We start from the raw sequence: 27705 nt of genomic DNA on the forward strand, positions 1-27705 counted from the left end.
CAATACATTGTGGCTCATGTTAATAATATGTCAGTAACAGTGAAAAAAAAATTATATATTTTACACTTTTATTATGTCAATAATGAGTTGTTTTTCAAGGATGTATTAACTGAAAAAAATCAGAGTTAATAAAGCTCAAATTCTAGGTTTACATCATTCAAATAAGAACATTATTTTGAGAGAGAGAGGGAAAGTGAGAATAGGAAAAAAACAGGTTTAGTCAGTTTTAAGGTGCATGGCAAAGAACTTGGCATAAGGCCATGTACACTTGCTAAAGTATATCACAAATATGGTTCTGAGTCTTCTAGCAGCAAAGAAGAGAAATTCAACCAATTACCCAATTGTTTTAAAAATAATTAATTTCCTTGCAAGCACGGTTAATTCAATGTGCCGGGAGGTGATTGAAATGACTCCTATTTTATGAAAGTGATTATGTGTAATGTAGTGTTCTTACATTATGCACGCAAGTATAATACAAATTATAATTATTTCAGATCCATGTAATTTGATATTTAAGACCTATCTCTGTCTTAACTACTTTCAAATTTCCTTTTTGGTAGATACTTTAGCAAATATTTATTGTGCGTACTGTTCTAGATGCTTATGATACACCAATGAACAACCCAATTCCCTGTTCTTGAGGAGCTCAGATACAAAAGCATTACATAAAGTCCTTCAATAATTAGGGCAGAGATGTAATAAAATTTTAGGGTATTTTGATTAAAAATTTCAGCCATTAGAAATAAACTTTACTATGTAAAATATCATCATTTTAATATTTAATTTTAACAATATATACATATAAGATATGAAATAATATCATAATAGCAATAGCTAAAAAGTACTGCGTAATTACTAATGATATACATCATGGAATACACCTTACCTACATTTTTTAATAAAAAGTTAAATACAACTTATCTGAAAGTTAGTATAATTAACTCCATTATGCACATGAGCAAATGGAGAGCAAGGCCGAGGCCACATTAGATAGAATAGGAAGAACCAACATTTGAGCCTAGCTCTACTTACGCCCAAACCCTTTATTCAAAAGAGATAAAAATTTTGCTCAAGGTCATGCAGTAGTTCTGTCTGAGAGATAGGTCTAATATAACACGATTATCAAAGTATTTATATTCTCATGACAATAGAACAAAATGAAGAAATGGCCTATTAGTCTATCACTGTAAAGTAAAAGAACATTTTACATAATACAACACATGAATAATACAAAATATCTTTTCAATATATTCCTTTTAATATAAAAGCAAAGATAAATCTTTGCTGTGCAGCTGGCCTTGCTTATTTGCCATGCCTTGCTTAATTTAACTGCGTATTAACTTAAGACTAATTAATCCTGTTTCATGGTTAGGATTTTCTAAGGTCTCAGAGAGACATTATTCTCCCTGTGTAGTTTCCAGAGAGTTGCATTGTTCTAAAAATCTTCCTAATTGAAGCTCACCTTAGCTTAAGAGTTTTTTTTTCTTTCTAAAACAGAATACAGAAAATAATTAGACTCAGTTAAATATTTCTAATAGCTGATTTGGGGTTATATAAATTTTCATTTTTTATTATTTCTCTTACCTTGGTATACAATATGAAACCCTTGTTTGTTTTGTGAATAGTCACTGTGAAAATATAAGCTGGTTTCATGGGTGGTGCTGAATAAGGAAGATGGTATTTGGGGACCACTAAGCCGGCCAATAACAGTACTAGTTTCTGAAGATCCACTTCGTACTTCCAAATAATCATGTATGGTTTCTGTAGAAAAATTTACAAACTGGAGATGTACACCTGAAGAAGAAAACAAACATAATGCTACTTTATTTGTTTTACCACATTAAACATAAATACACACACACACAATCACTTCAATGTACTTAGATAGGTTTGCATTTAAGTCAAGAGGCATAATCTCAAGATCTGAGTCATGGATTTGCTGTCTGCCTAGGACAGGTAACTTTGCTAAGGTTCAAAGTAAAAGAATACTGCTCTCACATTTCCATTATTAGTTAAAAGGAAAAACATTTCATTTCATTATAATGTCACTGTATGAAAAATGGTCCCAAAAAGTGGCTTTCTTCTTCTTTAATACCCTTTAAATTACATAAACTAATTTTTAGAGGAAAAGGCCACTTTTGGCCTAATTTGTGTCATGGAAAAGGTCAAACTAAGGTTGAAAATAATTGCAAATTTGTAATATACTAACATAGATTCCACAATTGCATTAGAAGTTATTCATTCATAGGAGAGAAATTAACTCCTCAGAAATACAACTTGTATATAATTTAAAGGGTGCTCTTTCAGTGTTTTGCTTATCAGAAGATAATGCAGGCTTTTATATAACCTTAATAAAATCTGGTGATCATTGTTATTTGTGATCATATTGCAATGTAATCTCAATATCTTTATAAGCATAACTAAAATATGAGACAGTGAAATGTCTCTGGGATAAAAAAATCTTAATTAAAGTATGTTTGCTTAATTAATTTAACACTTAATTTTAGTAAATTTGATGTTTTTCTTACTATTACCGCTCTCTAAATTGTTTACAATAAAATCTGATATTTGGTGAATGTTTTAAGTTATTTATATTTGCTATGCATTATATATATTACCTGCCTTAAGTGATTTATATATGCTAACTTATTTAATTCTCACCATTTCATGAGAATGAGGAAAGTGAGTCGCAGAGATGTAAGACACATGTAAAGTTTACACAATGACCCAGTAAGCTTGAACTGCAAGCCGAGGCATTCAGACTTTTAAGCTTATGATATTAATAACTACACTGGGGCTGCGAGTAAACGCACATCATATTACTAAATGATTTTGTAAACAGTCCCTTGGACAAATGAGCTTTGGAAATATTTAAAACAGGGTTTAAAATATTAAACAACTTTCTAAAAAATTAGATTAACTTTTTAGAACTTTGGACATGCTACCCTAACATGTGAAGACCCAAGATGTGCACTTTTTGTTTTTATTTTTAACTGAGCACTTTTATTACAATCATCTTTTCCAAAATTGTTTCATATATTCTTGAACATATGTTTCTTTACCTCTTGAAATGTATTTTTTTATTTAAAAAAAAATATATATATAGTTTAAATACATTGGACCTAATATTTGATTTAATCAAAACTCAAAGAAAAGAGTGTGGTTATTAAAGTGTAATCAAATATGAAAGTCTCTTATGTTTTCATTTATAAATTAGAGATATATATTCAAGGTTTAATAAAGTTGGTTTTCAAAATCAAGAATTAGCCAGAAATTGAAGATCATGTTATAATGAGACTATTGAAACTATTTTTAATGATTCATTTTAAAATAATTCATTTAGCTACATAAGCTACAGTGGCTAGTGAAAGACATGTAGAAGAGCCATGCTGGTTCAAATCTGTTCATTTACATCAGTATTCTATCCATGGACATAGAAGTTCACTACAACTTCGAATTTAGAGTTTCCACATTTTAGCCAAAATGATCCTAAATAGGATTTCTAAATAGAAAGTCCCCAGCAACCTTCTCTCAATAACGTCCTGCTTTCCCAAAACCTCAGGCCAGTCACACAGTGTTCAGGCCTGTTTAATTTTTTTTTAACTTTCTAACCTGCATTTTTCTACTTGTCACCTTTTTTACCTAGAATTTCTTTCACACTCCCTGCAGCAGACTGACATTCTTTGCTGGACTGACTTTTACTTAACTTTCAGTTTTTTTCATTTCATTTAATCATTTATTTATTTTTTACAGACAGGGTTGCCCAGGCTGCTCAGTGGCATGATCATAGCTCACTGTAAACTCAAACTCCAGGACTCAAGCAGTCCTTCTGCCTCAGCCTTCTGATTAGGTGGGACATACAGGCGGGCTCCACCATATGTGGCTAATTTTTTTTTATTTATAGTACAGACAGAGCCTCACTATGTTGCCCAGGCTGGTTGTTTGTTTATTTATTTATTTATTTTTTGAGATAGAATCTTGCTCTGTCACCCAGGCTGGAGTGCAGTGGCAAGATCTCCGCTCACTGCAACCTCCGCTTCCCGGGTTTAAGCAATTCTCCTGCCTCAGCCTCCAGAGTAGCTGCGACTACAGGTGCGTGCCACCATGCCTGGCTAACTTCCTGTATTTTTAATAGAGATGAGGTTTCACCATGTTAGCCAGGATGGTCTCAATCTCCTGACCTTGTGATCTGCCCGCATCAGCCTCCCAAAGTGCTGGGGTTACAGGCGTGAGACACCATGCCTGGCCTGGTTACTTACCTTCAAAGCTAAAGTTCAAGCATCACTCCCTCTGTCAAGACTTTACTGCATTTCCTATACTAGGCTGATGTCCATTCTAAGTACAATCCTGTGCTCTCTAGTTGCACTGTATCATAATAATACATTTTACTGTCACCTCATTATGACTGTAACTTATTTAAAGAAAAATGCAAAGTCTGCATTGCCATACATTTTATCTCCAGCACTTAGCAGTATCTGGAGTATAATACACACTCAGTAAATATTTTTCAAAACTACGAGTTATCTGTTGATTTATGTAAAACATTTAAATATGCATTTATACTCTGAGGTTGTAGATGCTTACTGAGTAGTGAGATACCCAAGTTCAGTCCTCAATAAGTGACATAGTACAGAATTTCCTAATAACTCTAAAACCACCTGGTTTGTGCTTCGACTATCTATTCATCCTAGTCTTCTGTGATTTAATGAACATGTGTACCCTCAATCAAGCACTTCTTTTAGTGCATTTATAAATTCATAGAATCGGCAAAAGCTGTAAGAGAGTATATTAGTGATGTATGGGTAAGGAGAATTTATTAAATATGATATATTATGTAATGTATCAAAAATATTGGGAATTATTACATTAAAATTAGGAAGGTATTATAGTGATTTGTATTTAAACCTAATATTTTAAAATTTGTACTACTTTTTAAAAATAAAATCTGATTTACTTACAAAGAAAATGGGATGAATTAAATAGATTACCAGAAAATAATAACTGTACTACTTGATTACAGCAATAAGAAGAGTTACAAAAACAATGTACATAAAATTTAGGTTGAATTTATCATGATTATACATATCTAATTCAGGGTATATCCATACACAGCGACTGAAAAATAGTATAAGTGTCTATCTATGTCAATCTAGACATCTCTATATATAATTATAAAATGACCTTGCACACTGTTGGTGGGAATATATGTTAGTGCAGACATTACAGGAGGCAATATGGAAGTTCCTCAAAAAAATTAAAAATAGAACTACCATATGCGCCAATAATCCTACCACTGGGTATATGTGCAAAAGAATTGAAGTCAGAATCTTCAAGAGATATCTTCAATCTTGTGTTTTTGCAGCATTACTCACAGTGGACAAGATACGGAATCAACCTAAGTGTCCATCATCTGATGAATGGATAAAGAAAATATAGTATATATACACAATGAAACACTATTCAGCCATAAAAAACAAGGGAATTCTGTCATGTACAACAATATGGATGAACCTGGAGGGCATTATGTTAAGTACAATTAAGTCAGGCACAGAAAGACGTATCACATGATCTCAGTCACATGTGGAATCTGAAAAAACTGAACTCAGAAGTAGAAAGTAGAAGGGTAGTTACCAGGGTGTAAGAGAGAGGGATTAAGAAAATGTTGGTTAAAGGGTACAAAATTTCAGCTACACAAAAGAAGTAAATTCATTGTACAATATGGTAACTATAGTTATTAACAACATATTGCACTCTTGAAAATTGCTAAGAGGGTTTTAACTGTTCTTACCATAAAAAATATTAGAGGTAATGTATTAATTAACTTTATTTAGTTCTTCCAAAATGTATACATATTTCAAAACCTCATGTTGTACATGATAAATACGTACAATTTTTGTCAATTAAAAAATAACAAATTAGAGTAAAAAAAAGAAAATGCCCCTATACCTTCGATTATCCAAGTACTCCAAGTGAAATGTATTTGACTTAAGCAACAATTATTTAAATTTCACTCTTCAATTAACATAGTTGTATGTATTCCTAAACTAAACTGCAATTTGTGAAGATTTTATAAAGTCTTATTTGACACTGACATTTATTTTAAGGCTACGTTAATAAATATTTAAAGCTCTTTCACGTGTTTTTAATACACATACCAAAACCTATGGGTAGTTTTATTGTCCATGTGCAATCTAAACTGCTGGGATAGTTTCCAGGAAACCCAGGACTGAGGATCACACCACTGAAGTCTGACATAGCACCACCACACTGAGCTGCAAAATAACAGAAATCCAAAGTAAACCAGAGTAGAGGAATAATTTACTGTATTAAAAAACATATTAAAATCTTTTCACATTTTCAAGGCTCTGAGTTAAAACTGATATAAATTTGAATATTGTCAGTGTTCATTCACTATACACTAGGAATTAAATATAATCAACAACAGATTTTCTAAAACAGCATAAAAAGACAACATCCTTCCTTCCTCAGAAATAAGTGCAAAGTAAATCAATTATTGCATAAAAGTAACAGATCATGTGCAGTAAGTGTAAACGAACAAAGACATGTGCTTTCCCACAGCCGGCACTTTATTTCTCTTCCTCAAGTAGTCCTAGAAATGTTTTGAATCATCCCAAAGACGATATAATTTAGAGTAAAATCAAGCCAACCACTTCAGCTCTAAGTGCTGTATTCAAGAGGAAATCATTTTCACAACTTTCCCTCCTTTTCCTTTTTTTTTTTTTTTTTTTTTGAGATGGAGTCTCTCTGTCACCCAGGCTGGAGTGCAGCGGCGCAATCTCGGCTCACTGCAAGCTCTGCCTCCCGGGTTCACGCCATTCTCCTGCCTCAGCCACCCGAGTAGCTGGGACTACAGGTGCCTGCCACCACACCCAGCTAATTTTTTGTATTTTTAGTAGAGACAGGGGTTTCATTGTGTTAGCCAGGATGGCCTTGATCTCCTGACCTCGTGATCTGCCCACCCAGGCCTCCTATCCTTTTCCTCTTTTGGTGAGAAGGCTCAATAAAGATTTTTAAGGAAAATATTGGTTTCCATTCATATGTGAGAAGTTCACATATTACACATTAGATATGGCCTTATTTTATCCTAAAGGAATCAAGACAAAAAATAGAGAAGTAAAAATAAGTAAAAAGATGCACACAAATTTGAGAATGTAGAGAGTTCGTAAATGTACTTGTTTTGGAATCCCTATTATACGGTTTACTATCAATGAGGTAAGCAAAAGCTCTAAGACCAGAAATTTACTCAAGTTTTTAAATATAATTAGATAGAACCCTTGAGCATATATGAAAGGCAATTGCATTTTAGAAACCTATTCTTCCATCTAAAGCACATTTTTATCATTTTATTGTTAGATGAAGAATCAAATTTCATGACTACAAATGAAGTTCAAAAGTTACCTATTTGCAATCACATCCATTTATTTCGTGCCAAGAGTAGCAACAGATACTCAAATCTCAGGTTTTATATTTTAAAGGCAAATTCAGTAGGAATTTTAACAATGTTTTATACAACATTCAGTAACAAGTTTGACAACTATCTTTTTGCTATGTGAACTAAATAAATTATGTGTCAAGCTGATTTTATATAATCTTGGAGTCAACCTGCATATAAACCTTTCAACAAACTTGTGATTATAATCAAGCTCTAAAGATACGCCCATATGCTTTTTTATGCTTCTGAAATCTCAAGTTAATTCACCGTTAAACTAAATCAATTTTCAGTGAAGTTAGTGTTTACCAATTCATTTTCCTAAATTCAATTGTTGACACATATTCATCACAAAATCTGATAATTAATGAGTTGTAAAAACAAAGTTTGGTCAAGTAAAATATTTTTAAAGTGTCTGGCAATACACTTGTAGGTTTGTTTTGCTTTATTCTGAAATCTGAGTAAAAGGCAAAGACTATCTTTTATTTTCTTGCCTTCATAATTTCAAGTCTTTGAGCTGCTCATTGTCCTTCTAATTCTGTTACTTTCTATCTCTTTAGATATGAACTGGAATTCCTGTCCTCTGCATTGACAGCCCCTCCTTTCAGGGTGAAAAATACCAAAACCAAAAGAGAAAAAGAAAAGAGAATAGAGTAAAGAGATAACAACAACAGAAGAAAAACAATGACAAATCATTAGAGACATATGAAGAAGGATACCAAAGAATGCATCTGCCTTCAGCAATTTGTTCATATCTATTTCCTCAGTATCTCTGCAATCTCAACACTCCTATGCCTTGAATAACAACTTTGTGTGTGTCATCAGCAGCTTCATGTAGACTCTTTTGTGTCCCATTACACTCTTTTTGTTAGGGACAACCATACCTTAGTCTTCCAAAATAAAATAAACTTCTGTTTTTTCATCTTAGTTGTCTCTAATATCTAAAATCTCAAATGAATTTTCCTTCTTTCCATCAAAATATCTGGCAGATTGCTTATTTTCCAGTTCACGAGGCTGTAGCCTTGTTATCTGATGACTAGTGTTTTAAGACATTCTCTGAATCAGCCTCTTGCTTTCAGCTTCTCCTTACAGTATTTTATTGTATCACTGCCAATATTTTAATACTCTATCACATGTAGTACCAGCTTATTGTTCAAAATTTATAAAATACAAAAAAAAAAGAGTAAGAAGGAATTTAAAATGGGCCAGGTGCGGTGGTTCATGCCTGTAATCCCAGCACATTGGTATGCCGAGGCAGGCAGATCACCTGAGGTCAGGAGTTCGAGACCAGCATGACCAACATGGTGAAACCCCAACTTTACTAAAAATACAAAATTATATAATAAAACAACTTTTCTAATTTAGTTTGTAATATAAATTTAAACTTAATCAAAACGATACTTTATTTACTAAAAAAGTGGTAATTTTTTAAAAAATTATTTTATTACATTTTATTTCTCTTTTGCCCTGTCTTATGGTGCTGAGAAAATTGATAATTTTTTAAGAATAATAATTGATGCAAGCAATATAGCAAGATGGGAACTGTCCTGTAATAATAGAGTGGTATTTAAATTGGTACAACCTTCTGGGTCAATTTGATAATATTTATGAAAGGTTTTAAGCAGTTCTATTCAGTGACATAATTATTTAGGAAAAATTATAAGCAAGCTATTAGAGCTGTTTTCTAATTATGATATGAGATGTGTTCATAATAAATATAAAATTATGAAGTACATAATGTGAAAAAATAAATATGCAATTTATAATATCAAAAGATGAGAAATAAACTTTTAACGAAAAAGAGGTAACTGAACAAATTAGACAATGCTATGTGTCAAAAATCAAAATTCAAATTTTGTTTGTTTCAATTGTAGTTTTTGACATTTCAAATTTTATTTCAAAATTTTGATTCAAATTTTGAAAACAATATGGTATGAGAAATTCTTACAAGTTAACATCAAAAAGAAAAACATTACTATATATATATAGTATCAAAAATACTTGATACTATATATATATAGTATCAAAAAGAAAAACATTAATATATATATATATATAGTATCCCAAGCCTTTACATTAATTTGTTCACTAAACAGTATATATTGGATGCCTATTTAAGATGAGAAACTTTTCAGGCACTAGCAATATGGTAATGGATGAAAGATCTAAACTCTGTGCTTTCATATTAGCAGAAAAAAACATATGTATTTTACTCTTTGTGCTCTTTTATATTGTCAACTTTTATACTCAATTGGATATACACATATACACACCACACAATATATTTACAATCACCATTATCTGTACATATGTAAGTGTTCAGAATTGCATTACATGTATATATATGAGGTAATTTTAAAATTGGTATAATATACATTTACAAATTAATCATAGTACCTTAAGAACTTCCCTTAAAAAAATCATCCAATTTAAAGTCTGAGTGTTTTTCAATGTACTTTGCGAATTAAACACATCGTCATTCTTAAACATTTTTCAGTACTCTTCAAAAAGAATTGTGTGCATTTTACGCAGATATTTTGGACTTAATTATGTCCCCCCAAAATTTATATTTTGAAGTCCTAACCCCTAATGTGACTGTATTTGGAGATAGGGCCTTAATGAAGGTACTTAAGGTTAAATGAGGTCATAAGGGGAGGGTCTTAATCCAATAGGACTGGTGTCCTTTAAGAAGAGGAAAAGACACCAGGAGCGTGGGTGCACAAACCAAAGATCATGCAAGAGATACCATCTACAAGCCAAAAAGAGAGGCCCTTAGAAGATACCAACCTGCTAGCACATTGTTTTGTAACTTCTAGCTTCCAGAACTGTGAGAAAATAAATTTTTGTTGTTTAAACTACCCAATCTGGAGTGTTCTGCTATGGCAACCCAAGCAGAGGAATATAGTACAGGTATGGTCATTGTGAGAGTTAAGTCACAGAAGTCATGGACTTTTTTTTTTTTTTTGACTTGGGCTCTTTCTCCAACTCAGAAAGAGCTATCTTCTTCCTCCATGTGTCTTAATTACACTTCTTATCCAAAACTCTGTGAAAACCTTACAGGCTGAATATGTTTGCCAATACTTTAGTCAACCCCAGTCTCACTTTTCTGAAATTCCATCATGTAGTTAACGATAAAATTTGACACTAAATTATTTGATAACAAATTCATTTATTTTATTTCTAGTACTCCAAATAGTAATTGAATGTTTTAAAGGTAGGGATCATACCTCACATTATTTTCTCATAGTCTTTACAGCCCAGTATATTAATAGTTGCACACAAATACAAAAAAAAATGAGGAAGAGAAGAAAAAGCATGAATAGAAATAATTTGGAAGCAGCATTGAGTTAAAGCAAAAATGTGGGCCTGTACTTTCAAAGTACCCAAGTTTCCTTTTAATATATTCCATATCTTGACTGCCTGTCACCACTAAAGACATCTCATGAGGTGTCATACTCCTTTTGTTAGACACTTTAGATTCTTTATCTATTCCAGCTCAATAGTAAGCAACAGAATATTTCCTTATTTTTCTGTTCAGTAGATATACTGGGAAAACTCTCTAAGAATTTTTTTAAGTCTTTTCTTAATTTCTACAGCTTAAGTCATCCATTGATACTGAAGTTGAGGATAAATAAAAATAAAAATTTTAAATTAAAAAAAGGAAGATGTGAAATATTTTCCTCAAAAAGTCATTTCCATAAGATCTGGTAAAAGGCAAACTATATGTTTGAAAATCATAATATACAGAAAGAAACTTTAAAATCTTATGAAGCTTACAAATACTTTATAGTTTTTTTTTTAATACTTTAAGTTCTAGGGTAAATACTTTATAGTCTTTTAACTTACCTAAACAAATTGGGATTGGATAATTCCATCTTCTTACAGGTCCTGGCATACATGTAATGTGAGAGTGACCCTACATAAACAAAATGATGTGGTTCAGTACACATACATAAAAAGTTTAAATTTATTGTAGCATAGTCAATTATTATTATAAAAACAAGCTTATGTACATGGTTTTATTTTTATACACATATTTACTTTTATGAAAATCTTAGCATGATTAAAGTAAGAAAGGTGATTATATACACCTATGATAAAATGTAAGAAATAACTACATGATATTGGTAGAAAAAAATACTTCATATCATATGAGAATTGCGGTTTTAATATTTTCCTATAATAATATGTTTTGCTAAGATATTGCAGTGATTATATAAGTGAAAGGGTCATATACATGGTGGTTTATAATAAATTGCTGTAATACACAAGGTGAAATAGGTTAAAGAATAATTTTAAAATTGTTTCACAAAAATATTAAAACAAGTCAAAGTATATTAACTTTTATATTGAAGTATAAAGTCCTGAAAGATCTGATTGTACTTCTGAGATTTATAATTTTGTGATACAACTTTAAAGACTATAAATTATTAATTTTTAATTTTGCTTTCTCTGAAGAATTTATTTAATATGTGAAATAGTATTTTCCTTAACTTTTTATCTTAATGAGTTTATTCTTTAAGGAAATTTTTATGTTATTATAAACCTGGGACCCTCGACAAAAAAACATCAAAAAAGATCAATATAAATACATAAAATCAGAATATACATTGCAAATCCAGTTCCTTAGCAAAATATACTTGTAGTAAATTTTCACTAATTTGGGAAATGTATTGTTATGGAAGTTTCATTCAGTGCTTTAAGTGGCATTTCCCTTTATTTTCAAATTCTAAAAATCCAGGAATTCAGTTGTCACCATCCTATGTGAATAGAGACAAAAGTAAAGATTAATTTTTGCTTTAAAAGTAAAGACTTTAATCTAATTAATTAAAATCAAGGAGAAAGGACTTTCCTAACTTTCCTAATTTTGACTCAAAATCAGTTTTGTTTACTTCCAAACAAAACAAATTTAGTCCATTCCAGCAATATTTCTCATGTGTATATTTTGTTAACTAATTGAGCACCCTTTTGAGCAGACACAAACCAGGATCAATGTTGTAAACCTGTGGCTTATCAATCATTGATTTGTAAAATATTCTGAAAGGGCCATGAAAATCAAAACCACAACTTTAAAATAGACTCACCTGAAGAGAATATCCTTGATCACACTGAAAGGATACCACATCTCCAACCATATATCTGTCTCCAATTTTAATTCCACTGCTAGGAGTTTGTGGTTCAGGACAGGAATCCAAACCAATTGCTACGAATATTTAATGATAACAATTTAAGTAACTTTCAAGTAATAAATGCTTAAGTTATGCATATTAAGTTGCTAAAATTGAATATCAGTGTCTTATCAAACTAGATACTACATTGAGACGTTGAGAACGTTCTGTGAACAAGATTTAACTGTAGATGTTAAGAATAATGCACATTTCAACACCATTATAAAGCGATACATTTTTAATTTTTATAGCACTAGTCATTAAGCTAGCTATGTGAATATACCTAAATTGTGTTTTAACTCCAGGCTTAATTGTTTTCTACTGTGAAACAAAAGTAAAAATTTCTGAAAAGAAAATTTCTACATGAAAATTAAAAATAATTTATTATGATAATAGAATTAAATAATACTTTAAATACATTCTTAGCAAAAACTAAAAAATTATTTGCTATTTTGTCTTCCTTGCTTAACTCTTATTCTGAATCGGCTTTTAAATTCATGAGGTACATTTTGATGTACTTCTTATTATATGTAAAATTTTTAAAATATAGTTGTAAGTAGAACTTTTCATTCTCTGAAGATGCTATAATCAAAAAGGAGAGGCCAAGCGTGGTGACTCACGCCTGTAATCCCAGCACTTTTGGGTGGCTGAGGCCGGTGGATCACCTGCGGTCAGGAGTTTGAGACCAGCCTGGCCAATGTGGTCAAACCCCGTCTCTACTAAAAATACAAAAACTATCCAGGTGTGGTGGCAGGTGCTGTAATCCCAGCTACTTGGGAGGCTAAGGCAGGAGAATTGCTTGAACCCAGGAGGCGGAGGTTGCAGTGAGCTGAGATCTTGCCATTGCACTCCAGCCTGGGTGACAGAGCGAGACTTCATCTCAAAAAAAAAAAAAAAAGAAAGAAAGGAGAAAAACTGGTGTCTCATTGAGACCTGAAAAGTATTATGTGCTACTTGAATTCAGTATTTTTCTGATAAGGAGATAAGAATGTAATTCAAAACACTTTCATTATTTTTATTAGGTAAGAACTTATTTTTTATCCAGAGTAAATGAATAAGTTCCTGGAAACATGCAACCTCCCAAGATAGAATTTTTTATCTAGAGTCGATGAATAAATCCTTGCAAACACACAACCTCCCAAGATAGAATCAGTGAGAAACTGAAACCCTGAACAGACCACTGAGTTCTAAAATTAAATCAGTAAGAAAAAAACCTACCAAGAATAAAAACAAAGCCCCAGACCAGATGGATTTATGGCTGAATGCTACAAAACATACAAAGCTGATACCAATTTACCAAAACTTACAAAAATTCAATGAGAAGGGACTTTCCTAACTCATTCTACAAAGGCCACCATTAATGTTATACCAAAACACTGCAAAGACACAACAAAAAAAGAAAAATACAGGACAATATTCCTGATGAACACAGTTCCTAAAATCCTCAGCAAAATACTATAAAACCAACTCCAGTAGCATATCAAAAAGTGAATTCACCATGATCAAACAGGATCCTTCCTGGGATGCAAGGTTGTTTCAACATATGCAAATCAATACATGTGATTCATCATGTAAATAGAATTAAAAATAAAAACCATATGATCATTTCAACAGATGCAGAAACAGCTTTCAATAAAATCCTACATCCCTTAATGATAAAAACCCTAAAGAAACTATGCATTAAAGGAACACATTTCAAAATAATAAGATCCATATATGACAAACCCACAGACAATATAATACTGAGTGGGCAAAAGCTGGGATAATTCACTTTGAGAAGAGGAACAAGAAAAGGATGTTCACTCTCACTACTTGTACTCAACATATTTCTGGAAGTCCTAGCCAGAGCAATCAGGCAAGAGAAATAAATAAAAGGTATCCAAAAAGGAAAAAAAATAAGTCTAACTATCTCTCTTCACTGACAACATGATTTTATACTTGGAAGACCATAAAGAATCTGCCAAAAGGCTCATAGAACTGATAAACAACTTCAATAAAGTATCAGGATATTTAATCAATGTAAAAAAATTAGTAGCATTTATATACACCAACAACATCCAGGCTGACAGTCGAATTAAGAACACAACCCCATTTACAATAGCTGCAAAACAAATAAAATACATAGCAATACGTTTTATTAAGGAGGTGAAAGATCTTTACATGGAGAACTACGAAACACTTCTGAAAGAAATCGTAGATGACAAAACAATGGGAAAACATTCCATGCTCATGAATTGGAAGAATCAATATTGTTAAAATGGCCATATTTCCCAAATGAATCTACAGATTCGATGCTATTTCTATCAAATTACCAACATCATTTTTCACAGAACTAGGAAAAAAACTACGCTAAAATTCAGATGGAACTGAAATAAAGCCGAAATAGCCAAAGTAATCCTAAACCAAAATAAAGAACAAAGCTACAGTCATCACATAGCCTACTTCAAACTATACTGCAAGGCTACGGTAACCAAAACAGCATGGTACTGGTACAGAAACAGACACAACGATGGATGGAGTGGAACAGAGAACTAAGAAATAAAGCCACACATCCACAACTATTTGATTTTCATCAAAGTTGACAGAAACAAGCCATGGGGAAAGAACTCTGTTTAATAAATAGAGTTTTATTTATTGGTGCTAGGATAACTGGCTAGCCATATGCAGAAGAATGAAAATAGACACCTATCTCTCACATTTACAAAAACTAACTCTTGATGGATTCGATATTTAAATGTAAGACACCAAACTTCAGGAATCCTAGAAGAATATCTAGGAAATGCCCCTCTGAACATTGGCCTTGGCAATGAATTCATGACAACATCCTCAAAAGTAATTGCAACAAAAACAAAAATTGACAAGTAAGACCTAATTAAACTAAAGAGTTTCTGCACAGCAAAAGAAACTGTTAAAGGAGTAGTAAACAACCTACAGAATGGGAGAAAATCTTCATAATGGGAGAAATGTTCATAAGCTATGCATCTGACAAAGCTCTAATATCCAGAACGTATAAGGAACTTAAACAAGTCAACAAGCAAAACACAAATTCCCCATTAAAAAGTGGGCAAGGCCGGGCGCAGTGGCTCACGCCTGTAATCCCAGAACTTTGGAAGTCCGAGGTGGGTGGATCACGAGGTTAGGAGATTGAGACCATCCTGGCTAACACAGTGAAACCCCGTCTCTACTAAAAATATAAAAAATTATCCGGGCATGGTGGCGGGCGCCTGTAGTTCCAGCTACTCAGGAGGCTGAGGCAGGAGAATGGCGTGAACCCGGGAGGCAGAGCTTGCAGTGAGCAGAGATTGCACCACTGCACTCCAGCCTGGGTGACAGAGCGAGACTCCGTCTCAAAAAAATGAATAAATAAAAAATAAAAAGTGAGCAAAAGTCATGAATAGACACTTCTCAGAAGACATATGAATGACCAACAAACATGAACAAATGCTCAATACCAGTAATCACCACAGAAATGCAAATCAAAACCACAGTAAGATACCATCACACACTAGTCACAATGGCTATGATGTAAAAGTCAGAGAAAAACAGATGGTGGCAAGACTGCAGAGAAAAAGGAATGCTTTTACACTGTCGGTGGGAATGTAAATCAGTTCTGCCACTGTGGAAAACAGTTTGGAGATTTCTCAAAGAACTTAGAACTACCATTTAACCCAGCAATCTCATTACTGGGTGTAGAATCAAAGGAAAAAAAAAATCATTCTACCAAAAGACACATGCACTCGTATGTTTATCATAGCACTATTCACAGTAGCAAAGATAATGAAATCAACCTAGGTGCCCATCATTGATGGACCGGGTAAAGAAAATGTGGTACATATACACCATTAAATAATGTGCAGCCATAAAAAAAACAGTGAAATCATGTCCTTTGCAGGAATGTGGATACAGCTGGAGGCCATTATCTGAGGAGAATTAATGCAGGCATAAAAAACCAAATACCACATATTGTCACTTATAAGTGGGAGCTAAACATTAAGTAGACATGTGGATGAAGATTGAAACAATAGACACTGGGTGTTACTCGGTAGGGGAAAGAAAGAGGAGGGCAAGGGTTGAAAATCTATGAGTACTGATATGGTTTGGCTGTGTCCCCTCCATATTCCAATTCCCATGTGTCTCCTCCCACAACACGTGGGAATTCTCATTTGAATTCCCACGTGTTGTGGGAGGGACCTGGTGGGAGGTAATTGAATCATGGGTGAAAGTCTCTTCCATGCTGTTCTCATGACAGTGAATAAGTTTCATAAGTACTGATGGTTTTAAAAAGAGGAGTTCCCCTGCACAAGCTCTCTCTCTTTGACTGCTGTCATCCATGTAAGACAGGACTTGCTCTTCCTTGCCTTCCACCATGATTATGAGGCTTCACCAGCCCTGTGGAACTGTAAGTCCAATTAAACCTCTTTCTTTTGTAAATTGCCCAGTCTCAGTTATGTCTTTATCAGCAGCGTGAAAATTGACTAATATCGTAAACTGGTACCAGTAGAGTGGGGTGTTACTGAAAAGATACTAAAAAATGTGGAAGCCACTTTGGAACTGGATAACTGACAGAAGTTGGAACAGTTTGGAGGGCTCAGAAGAAGACAGGAAAATATGGGAAAGTTTGGAACTTCCTAGAGACTTGTTGCACGGCTTTGACAAAAATGCTGATAGTGATATGAACAGTAAGTTCCAGTCTGAGGTGGTCTCAGACGGAGATGAGGAACTTGTTGGGAACTGAAGCAAAGGTGACTCTTGTTATGTTTTAGCAAAGAGACTGGCAGCATTTTGCCCCTGCCCTAGAGATTTGTGGAACTTTGAACTTGAGAGAGATGATTTAGGTTATCTGGAAGAAGACATTTCTAAGGAGCAAAGCATTCAAGACATGAACTGGGTGCTGTTAAAAGCAGTTTTATAAGGGAAGCAGAGTATAAAAGTTTGAAAAATGTGCAGCCTGACAATGTGATAGAAAAGAAAATCCCATTTTCTGAGGAGAAATTCAAGCCAGCTGCATAAATTTGCATAAGTAATGAGGAGTGGAATATTAATCCCCAAGACAATGGGGAAAATGTCTCCAGGGCATGTCAGAGGTCTTCATGGCAGCCCCTCTCAACACAGGCCCAGAGGCCTAGGAGGAAAAAGTCGTTTCATGGGCCAGGCCCAGGGTCCCTATGCTGTGTGCAGCCTAGGGACTTGATGACCTTCGTCCCAGCTGCTCCAGCCATGGTTGAAAGAGACCAATGCACAGCTCAGACCATGGCTTCAGAGGGTGCAAGCCTCAAGCCTTGGCAGCTTCCACATGGTGTTGAGCCTGAGAGTACACAGAAGTCAAGAATTGAGGTTTGGGAACCTCTGCCTAGATTTCAGAAGATGTATAGAAATGCCTGGATTTCCAGGCAGAAGTTTGCTGCAGAGGCAGGGCTCTCATGGAGAACATCTGATAGGGTAGCGTGGAAGGGAAATGTGGGGTTAGAGCCCCTACACAGAGTCCCTACTGGGGCACTGCCTAGTGGAGCTATGAAAAGAAGGCCACCATCCTCCAGACTCCAGAATGGTTGATCCACTAACAGCTTGAACCATGTGCCTACAAAAGCTGCAGACACTCAATGTTAGCAGACAGGAGTGAGGCTGTACCCTGCAGAACCACAGGGGTGGAGCTGCCCAAGACCGTGAGAACCTACCTCTTACATCAATATGACCTGGATGTGAGACATGGAGTCAAAGGAGATCATTTTGGCGCTTTAAGATTTGACTGCCCCATTTGATTTTGAACTTGAATGGGGCCTGTAGCACCTTTGTTTTGGCCAATTTCTCCCATTTGGAATGGCTGTATTTACCCAATGCCTGTACCCCCACTGTATCTCGGAAGCAACTGAACTGCTTTTGATTTTACTGGCTCATAGATGGAAGGGATTTGCCTTATCTTGAATTAGACTTTGGACTGTGAACTACTGAGTTAATGCTGAAATTAGTTAAGACTTTGGGGGAATGTTGGGAAGGCATGATTGGTTTTGAAATGTGAAGAGGTGGGATTTGGGAGAGGCCAGGGGTGGAATGATATGGTTTGGCTGTGTCCCCACCCAAATCTCATCTTGAATTCCCATGTATTGTGGGGGGAACCCGGTGGCAGGTAATTGAATCATGGGGCAAGTCTTTCCCATGCTGTTCTTGTGATAGTGAATAAGTCTCACAAGACCTGACGGTCTTTAAAAGAGGAATTCCCCTGCACAAGTTCCCTCTCTTTGCCTGCTATCATCGATGTAAGACGTGACTTGATGTACTTTGCCTTCTGCCATGATTGTCAGGCTTCACCAGCCCTGTGGAACTGTAAGTCCAGTTAAACCTCTTACTTTGTAAATTGCCCAGTCTCTGGTAAGTCTTTATCAGAAGCATGAAAACAGACTAATACAATTACTATACTGACTACCGAGGTGATGAGATCATTCATACCCCAAACCTCAGCATCATGCAGTAAACCTATGTAATAAACGTACCCACAATATCCCCTGAATCGAAAATAAAAGTTGAAATTATGTTTTTTTAAAAGAGTTTATTTTTCAAAATAAACTAAAAACATAGTATAAGTAAACGGTTTTCTGAAAGTGATTCATTGAAAGCCTTAACAAAATGTTTGCTTTTTTGCCGAAACATTTTTCAAATACGCAACTATTATTATTAAAAACTTTTCATCTTCATTAAAAGCCATTGTTTATTATTCATTTTGTTCTAATTTACATTTTCAAGCTAATCTAATGCATATTTAAATGGGTTAGAAAAAGAGGTCACCACTCCAGCAGCATTATACTGTATACATATGGATTTCATTTTTAAAAGCATTGAAAACTAAACCCTAAATAATGATAATGCTTTATATATATATATTCCTTCATTCCTCTGCCAGATTATTTCTCTCTGATAGATATTCTTGTAGCACCACCCTCTACATTCTTTTTGGACACTTAACACAAACTGACAATAAATAAATAATTGTGCAATTAATTGTTCAATATTTATCTCTCCTCTGAGAATGAAAGCTCCAGAAGGGCCGTTAAAGCACAGTGTCTTGAGGAGGCACTCAATAAACATTACTTGTATGAATGAATGAATAATATAAGAAAGAGAGTGTATCCCTATATCTAAATTATTTCTTAATAAATATTAATGCCTAATTATGCAAATGAAAGCTATCTAGTAACACAATGGTTAGAGTAGCTTAAATCATGCCAAACTGGGTGACATTTAACAATAGAAAATGTCATAAAAGCAGTGACTTGATAGAGTTATGATTAGAATAGAAAGTCAGGCAGTAAAGATCAGGAGTAAAGTGGTCATTTGGGAATACATTTGAGGCAGTCTTGAATTAGATAAGGAGACGGGGTGTACATTGCAATCCCAATGCCCAATGCCTTAATTAGTTAGGTCTCCAAGCATGCATCATGTTCCATTCCTTTTTGTAGTATTGAATTTATGGACCTAGGAAAACTTGGTTACTACTAAATTGTGACCTAATTTTAAATGTTTAAGGGTTTACATCCTTCTTCTCCAACTAGATTTTGGAATCTAAGAAGAGATAGAAATTGCCTTCTCTGTGTATCAATCTTGTTTAATACTCATTGATAAGCCTCACACATCAAATTCATCTGATTTCAGAGAGACTTTATCAGAAACTACTGAATACAAAAACAGTGAACTATGATATAAACATGTATGTCTTGTCTATACAATTTCACCTTCCTTTGGTACAATTTTAGTTTCTTGGGAGACCTGAACAGTAAATTTATTACTCTTCACCAGTAAGGTCATTCTTGCAGTCATTCTCACTGAGAAGGCCAAATTTTGTACACATTAATTTCTCTTCCTTTCTAATCAAATACTCTATTCAGGGTCATATATATATAAACCTATCAAAATCCAGTAGTGATAGTTTCCTTCTCCAAGAAGAGAATAAATAAAACTATGCTAGTGAGGTAGCTGAATATTGAGATGCTCTTTTTTAAACAAGATTTTACATAATATACATGAACAAAATAAAATGTTTGTGAAGGTGTTTTAACTTTTTAAAAAATGACACAAAACTATAAACTAGGTAAAAGCATTTTTGTAAGTTAAAACAAATTCTTATATGTACATAATCACAGAGAGAAATAACCAAATGTAAATATGCCAAATAGTGGTGGTTGTAATTCTTGATTATAAGATTACTGGTGATTTGTATGTCGTTCCTTGTATTTTCCTGCATCTCCAAATTTTCTATAATAACAAAAATTTTTTTTATATAATAAAATAACATAACCTAGATGAATTAGTACTAGCAGAAAATTTAAAAGTACAAGAACATATTCCCTTCTATTTTTCTAGATGATATTGAATTGGGCTAGCTAAGTTCATTTGAAGAGATCAATTAGCAACTGATTTGTGTTAGGGAAGAAAATAATGATATAATCAGATAAGTCATATGTTGATGGCTTCATTCATTTTTTTGCAGCAGATTTTTTTTCATGTGCAGTAAAGAAAATGAAACAAAAATATATGAAAGTCCTACAGTTTGAATTTTGCAGCCATTTTTTAAATTTACACAAATAAATCTCCGAGTGGTTAAATATTAACTCTAAAATATCTTTGGGAATTATTTTTCACTTCTTTTTAAGTGACAAAACCAATAAGTTATTTGTAGGAATCAATAAGAGAATTTTTTTGTAGAAATGTTGAAAAGGCTTCTCTTCTGCTTAACCAAGGCTAGTCTCCTGCTTAACAAAAGATATCAAAACATTGAGTCATTTTAAGGTTCGTGAGTATAAGTTTTGTAAAATTATGCCGTTGGCAATCAAAGCTGCTCTCTGATTAAATATTTTTTAATTGGATTGGATCAATTAATCTGTTGTTGTAGCCAAAAAAAAAGAAAAATCAGAAATGAATCCAGGAACAAATCCATACAAAAAATTGCATACAGTTACCTCTGTCTGCTGTCAAATTATTGTAGGCAGTTACCCTGGCTGAAAATCTTAAATCCTTACTGCTTCACATTACCAATATTTATTTATAACCAGAACGTATTATTTTCAATTCTGTTCACAAAGCAATCAATCGATCTGTACCAGAAATGTTGTTAATCATATCATATAAAGCTGGTAATTCTGAATGTGTGTGTGTGTAAATAAATGTGTGTGTATGTATATATATATATATGTCCTAGTATTCCAAATTGATTTCAAATGAGTGATTAATGCATTGAGATAGGAAGACATGGAGGGGAAAATGTTTAATTACTGCTAAGACACCCAGTAACATTGTTTTGTTAAAGGAAAAACTAATTCATAAATTTGACATGACAACCTATGTATCGACTTATTGAAAATGGAGACCAAAAATATTGGTTTTGCATTTATGTGAGAAATAAACAAATGTTAAATCATGTGTCTTTGCACTAAAGGTGGTATTTAGTGATAGTAAAGATCTTTTTATTCTAAATATGTTGCACGTCTTTGATTTTCAACTTTTCTCTAAATTGTGGATACAAGACAACTATTATGTTTACGTTGATACTACCTTTAAGGATTTTAAAAAGATATACCAAAATTATCATTTGACATTCCACATCTATCATTATAAAGATAAGAGTTCAAGAATAATGTAGACATTTGTGGTAATCCAAGGGTGAATCCAATATGAGTTGGTGTGCTATTAATAGTTTGAAGACTTGTAGAAAACTGCTTTGGTAAATATGCAGATATTTTTCTGGCATAATGTACCTCAGAATCAATTGATTAATGTACTAAACAAATATTTTGTCAAATACCTAATCATGTAACAAGTAACTTGATGAATGTTTGTGGATAAACTTTTTTGGAAGCAATAATTCTATGATCACTGATGGGCAGCAATGCTTTGGGAACATGTAGCACAGGCTACATTAACATTTACCTTGATCCTTAATACTTTGTTTATTTACTTTACCTATGCTTACTGTAACTGATATTTAACTTAGAATTACTCTGTATAAGTAAATGAATACTCAGTAATACACACTACTTATCAAATTTTAGCCTATAGAATAATACTAAGTTAAATGAACAGAAAGTTAAATAGAATCACGACATGTAGGAATTATTCATTCATTCAATAAGCTGTTGGTGAGTACCTATTGCGTGCTCTGTATCATGTTACATTCCAGAAATGCAGAGATCAATCAACAACATAAGCAACCATGCTCTAAAGAGACTCTTGACAGAACAGGAGAGGAGGTTGATCTGACAGATGATTACAGTGTGGTGGAACAATTGCAATAAATGAAGGTCATCCTTTGTTTAATTAGATAATTGTTCCATAGAAGCAACCCATATGAGTACTAAAAAATAATATATTTTACCAATTCATTATCCTGAGGGGGTAGTTGTGTATGACGTTCTGACGCAGAAAGTAACATATTAAACGAATGGAGTTCTTAGAGATTTTTCTCTTTTTTGGAAAGGAGGGAAGTGTTTTTCTCAAAAACACATTGTAGTATTCTGGGGAAGGCACCAAGAAATGAAGATGAAATGGAAGGCAGAATATAGACTGTGAACAGTCTTGAAGTCTTAACCAACACAGGTATTTGAACTTTATGTGTTTAATGCAGGGAGAATTCAGAGTTAGGACCACAACCTTTTGTGTGCATCCTGGGTCCTCTAGTTGCATGCTGTTTGGTTTGTTTTAAAGTCTGAGATGTTTTCTATGCCTCAGTTTCCTCACCTATAAAATGGGATGAGTAACTAGTGACTTCGTAGTCATATTGTGATACTTACAGAAGTGCATGCATAATACTTAGAGTAGTGCCAGGAATATTGGAAGTGCCTAACAAATGTTAACTATTGTTGAAGTGTTTTAGGCACTGAAGCGAGGATGTCCATTTGTATTTTAGATAAATAATTCTTAAAGTATACTTTTCTTCTTGTCACGAAGGGCATATTTCTGTTTAAGATCAAGAGATTTCACATGTGTGCTCTAGTACTATTAATATAAAAAAATATAAATATTTATATAAAGCACCACAAATTTAAGCATCCTGAGTCTTTCAACTGACTCAACATGAGAAGCTTCTTCTATATGCAGCTAAAAGATTATTACCTTCACGGCAAGAAAACCCTGGGTACCAGGACCAGTGTCCCTAGCTCACGATATAAGTAGAGAAATGTATGAAGACAAAAACACAATGTTTACAAAATTCAGAAACCTAGATTAGGCTAAAACTATCTCTAGGTCATCATCATAAACGGGTGAAAAATCAGTGAGATAATCAGGAAATAAAATATGATCGAAATAAAAGGAAGCAAACTGTGATAAATCTGTAAGGGCTTTATAGGGTTAAGAAATGCAGTGTGTTTATAAAGATCAATTAGACTTATTTGCACGCAATGTATTCTCAGTTAATGGCAATTGAAATTAGAAATGACAAATACTAATAATTTAATTTGGGAAGGAGGTATTTCTACAATTAATATTTATTACATTTATGAATGTTGATGTGCATAAACTAGTTAAAACAAGAAAATTAGTGTAAGTAAAAATACAATTAATCTTAAAATCCCTGTTTTCCCCAAATAATCAATTATATAATTAGCTCAAGGGAGAAGACCATTGTTAGTGATTATAAAAGTAAACTCATCAAGACCTAATGCATTATCTCTTACACATATTGCTCGAGGATGGGAAGCAGTAAAAATAATAACAGTTGTGCTGAATCAAATCTTTTGCTATTTATAAGATAGAGTCAAATGGACACATTTCTGGGCATTTATTATTTTGAGACTAATTTTATGCTTTTTACAACTACTATAAGGGATAGAAAGATGCTTTCAGACATTCCAATTTTTCCTAGGATTTTACTGAAAATTATAAACATGAGTGTTCTTAGGGGTAGGGGAAGAGAAGATATATTCATTATGGTAACATGTACCTTTGCCTTCCTCAGGGACTACGTCCTAAGATTTTTGAAGACCTCTAAAGATCTTCAAAGGACCTTGAAAATACCATTACTTCATGCAGTCTTCTCTTTTAAAAATATGTATATTTTATAAGTTCAAAACGGAACTCTGCTCATTGATTTACAGATGCTGCAAGGTCCCTCTAGGATTTGCCATTAGTGAGATTTTAATGCGTGTCTCTACAAATTTAAAGAAATGAGATGGAAAGGACATATTCATATTACAATCAGGCAAACAATCTAATCCAAGACTATTAATGCTGAGGCTTCACTAAAATCCAAGTGGCAGGGCAACTGGAAAGTACAAGTTCTCTTAGTGGAAGCCTACCAACAATCAATATATTTAATGACATTCCATGAGCTAGGATCATTTTCCCTAGCAATAAAAATGATTATGCATGATATAAAATTACAAACAGGAGCAAATATATTTGAAAAAACAAACACAGCAGAAAGCAAAAATTTTCAGTTTAAGAACTGATTCCCATATTCCAGTGCTAATGTGGATCAGGAAAAAGAAAACTTGAACACTTCATGTGAGAAAAATTTGGGGTAAATTCTATGAATTCAGCACAGCTACATTTGTTCACAAGGCTATGTAACCAACATACATTCCTAATACAAGTAATGATGTAGCTTTATTTGGACTTATGATAACCTATATCATAAAATACCAAAATAGTAATCAGCCTCCACAAAATAATGTTTAAACTTCTCTCTAATGAATAGAGAGAAATGTGTCCACCAATATCTGGTATGTTTGCCTCAATTTTCCTATGTCTCCCAAAGTTGCCAAGCAAATATATATTCTTGAATTCTGCCTGCCTCCTTCCTCTTCAATATTCAATCCCCTTTGTTATTAACAGAAAGCAAAATTGTCTCTTTTTCTCAACCTTTCCATTAATATTTGAAACTTATTTATATGTTAGGTAATTTTGTGAGCACAAAATCAGTAGAAGACATCAAAGTTTAAGAAAAAACAATTAGAGTGAAGACACAAATTGAGAAATTTATACAAGGAGACTTCAAAAAGTTTGTAAAAATGCATATTATGAAAAAAATTAAGCATAGATTTCCTTTTTTTTTTTTTTTTTTTTTTTTTTACGAAATGGACTTCTACCATCTTCTTATAACACGTTTGAATAGAATCTACTTTCAGGCACCAAGAAGGATAAGATACTAGTTTGAAAAAATTCCCCTATCAGAGCAACATGAATTTTGCAAAAATTACATGAAGAACAAACATCAAATTTATGGTGAGGTTTGGGTGGAAGAATGGTGAAATTCACTGATGCTTTACAAAAAGTGTATGGGAACAATGCACCCAAACAATCAGTAGTTTACAAATGGATAACTCATTTTAAGAAGGAATGAGAGAAGAAGATGAAGCCTGCAGAAGCAGACCATTCATATCAATTTGTGAGGAAAAAAATCATCTCGTTTGTGCTCTAATTGAAGAGGATCAATGTTTAACAGAAGAAACAATAGCTAATTGCCTAGACATCTCAACTGATTCAGCTTACACAATTCCACTCAAGGGATGCCAAAACTTTTGTGCCTAGATCAGCTGCAGACGAGAACAAAGCTTTCAATTTCAAGGGAAATTTTAAACAAGTAGGATCAAGACCCTGAAGCATTTCTTTAAAGAACTATAACAGGAGATGAAACATGGCTTTACCAGTACAATCCTGAAGACAAAGCACAACCAAAGAAATGGCTACCAAAAGGTGGAAGTGGTTCAGTCAAAGCAAAAACAGACTGGTCAAGAGCAAAGGTCATGACAACAGTTTTTTGGGAAGTTCAAGGCATTCTGCTGGTTGACTTTCTGGAGAAACCAAGGAAAATACTGCTTATTATGAGAGAGTTTTGAGACAGTTAAATAAAGCTTTTGCAGGAAAGCTTCACCAGAGAGTCCTTTCTACCACAACAATGCTCCTGCTCATTCCTCTCATCAAACAAGGGTAATTTTGAAAGTTTCAGTGGGAAATCATTAGGAATTCATGGTTTTTTGTTTTGTTTTGTTTTGAGATGGAGTTTTGCTCTTGTCACCCAGGCTGGAGTGCAATGGCACAATCTCGGCACACTGCAACTTCCGCCCCCCCAGGGTTCAAGGGATTCTCTTGCCTCAGCCTCCTGAGTAGTTGGGATTACAAGTGCATGCCAGTATGCCTGGCTAATTTTTGTATTTTTAGTAGAGATGGGGTTTCACCATGTTGGCCAGGTTCATCTTGACCTCCTGACCTCAGGTGATTCGCCTGCCTTGGCCTCCCAAAGTACTGGGATTACAGGTGTGAGCCACCACACCCAGCCAGGCATTCACCTTATAGTCCTGATTTGGCTCCTTTTGACTTCCTTTTATTTTGTAATCTTAAAAAATTCTTCATGGGGCACTCATTTTTCTTAAGTTAATAATGTAAAAAAGATGGCATTGACATGGTTACATTCCCAGGACCCTCCTTAGAGATGGACAAAATGGCTGGTATCATTGCTTACAAAAGTGTCTTGAACTTGATAGAGCTTTGTTGAGAAATAGAGTTCATATTTTTAAATTTATATTTTAATTCCATTTTTAATTCCTTTTTTATATAAATTCAATTTTTCTATAATTCAATTTTTCTCTAAACCTTTTATAGTCCCTTCATATTTATTACCTTGCTTTGTATGTCTGTAACTTAGAAAAACTGCACCAATTCAATTTATCTGTGGAATATCTATAACCTCCAAAATAGTATAGTTTGAGCAGCAAGACTATAAATATTTAAAATATATGTATATAATAAATGTGCTATCACATTACAATTTTTTCTTACTTTACAAGTAGCACCATATTCACCTTCCATACAAGTTTCACTCTTTGAAGAATACATCTATATTGTCATTATCATTAGAAATTAGAAAATACTTTTGGTTCCTAGATTCTACTGAAACATATGAGATCCAATTACTACAGTTAAATAAAAGCACTTATGCTGACCTTCATATAATTAAATCAATACCTAGATGCTGAAAACAAAAAAGTCTAGGGAGTTGAAAGGCCAGCTCTCCAAATAATTAAAGCAAAACTCTTATCATGTAAGAAGGGATATTATCTAAAGTGAAAAACAAAACAGAAGACCAGAAACCTGAGAATCATC

At 33.5% G+C, this 27705-nt stretch overlaps 1 protein-coding gene across 2 annotated transcripts in view; it reads right to left on the reverse strand.

Annotated features, from left to right (window-relative positions):
• CSMD3 (CUB and Sushi multiple domains 3) overlaps positions 1–27705 on the reverse strand; it is a 1213340-nt gene that overhangs the window by 117887 nt on the left and 1067748 nt on the right. For both annotated transcript variants that reach the window (XM_030795533.1, XM_003256134.3), the window contains 4 exons: positions 12535–12653; positions 11297–11366; positions 6156–6272; positions 1585–1794 (listed from right to left, as the gene is read on the reverse strand). In XM_030795533.1, coding sequence (XP_030651393.1) covers positions 1585–1794; positions 6156–6272; positions 11297–11366; positions 12535–12653 — 516 coding nt within the window. The remainder of the gene's footprint in view (positions 1–1584; positions 1795–6155; positions 6273–11296; positions 11367–12534; positions 12654–27705) is intronic.

The sequence above is a fragment of the Nomascus leucogenys genome, chromosome 16 (genome assembly GCF_006542625.1).
Source record: "Nomascus leucogenys isolate Asia chromosome 16, Asia_NLE_v1, whole genome shotgun sequence".
In the NCBI taxonomy this organism is placed as follows: domain Eukaryota; kingdom Metazoa; phylum Chordata; class Mammalia; order Primates; family Hylobatidae; genus Nomascus; species Nomascus leucogenys.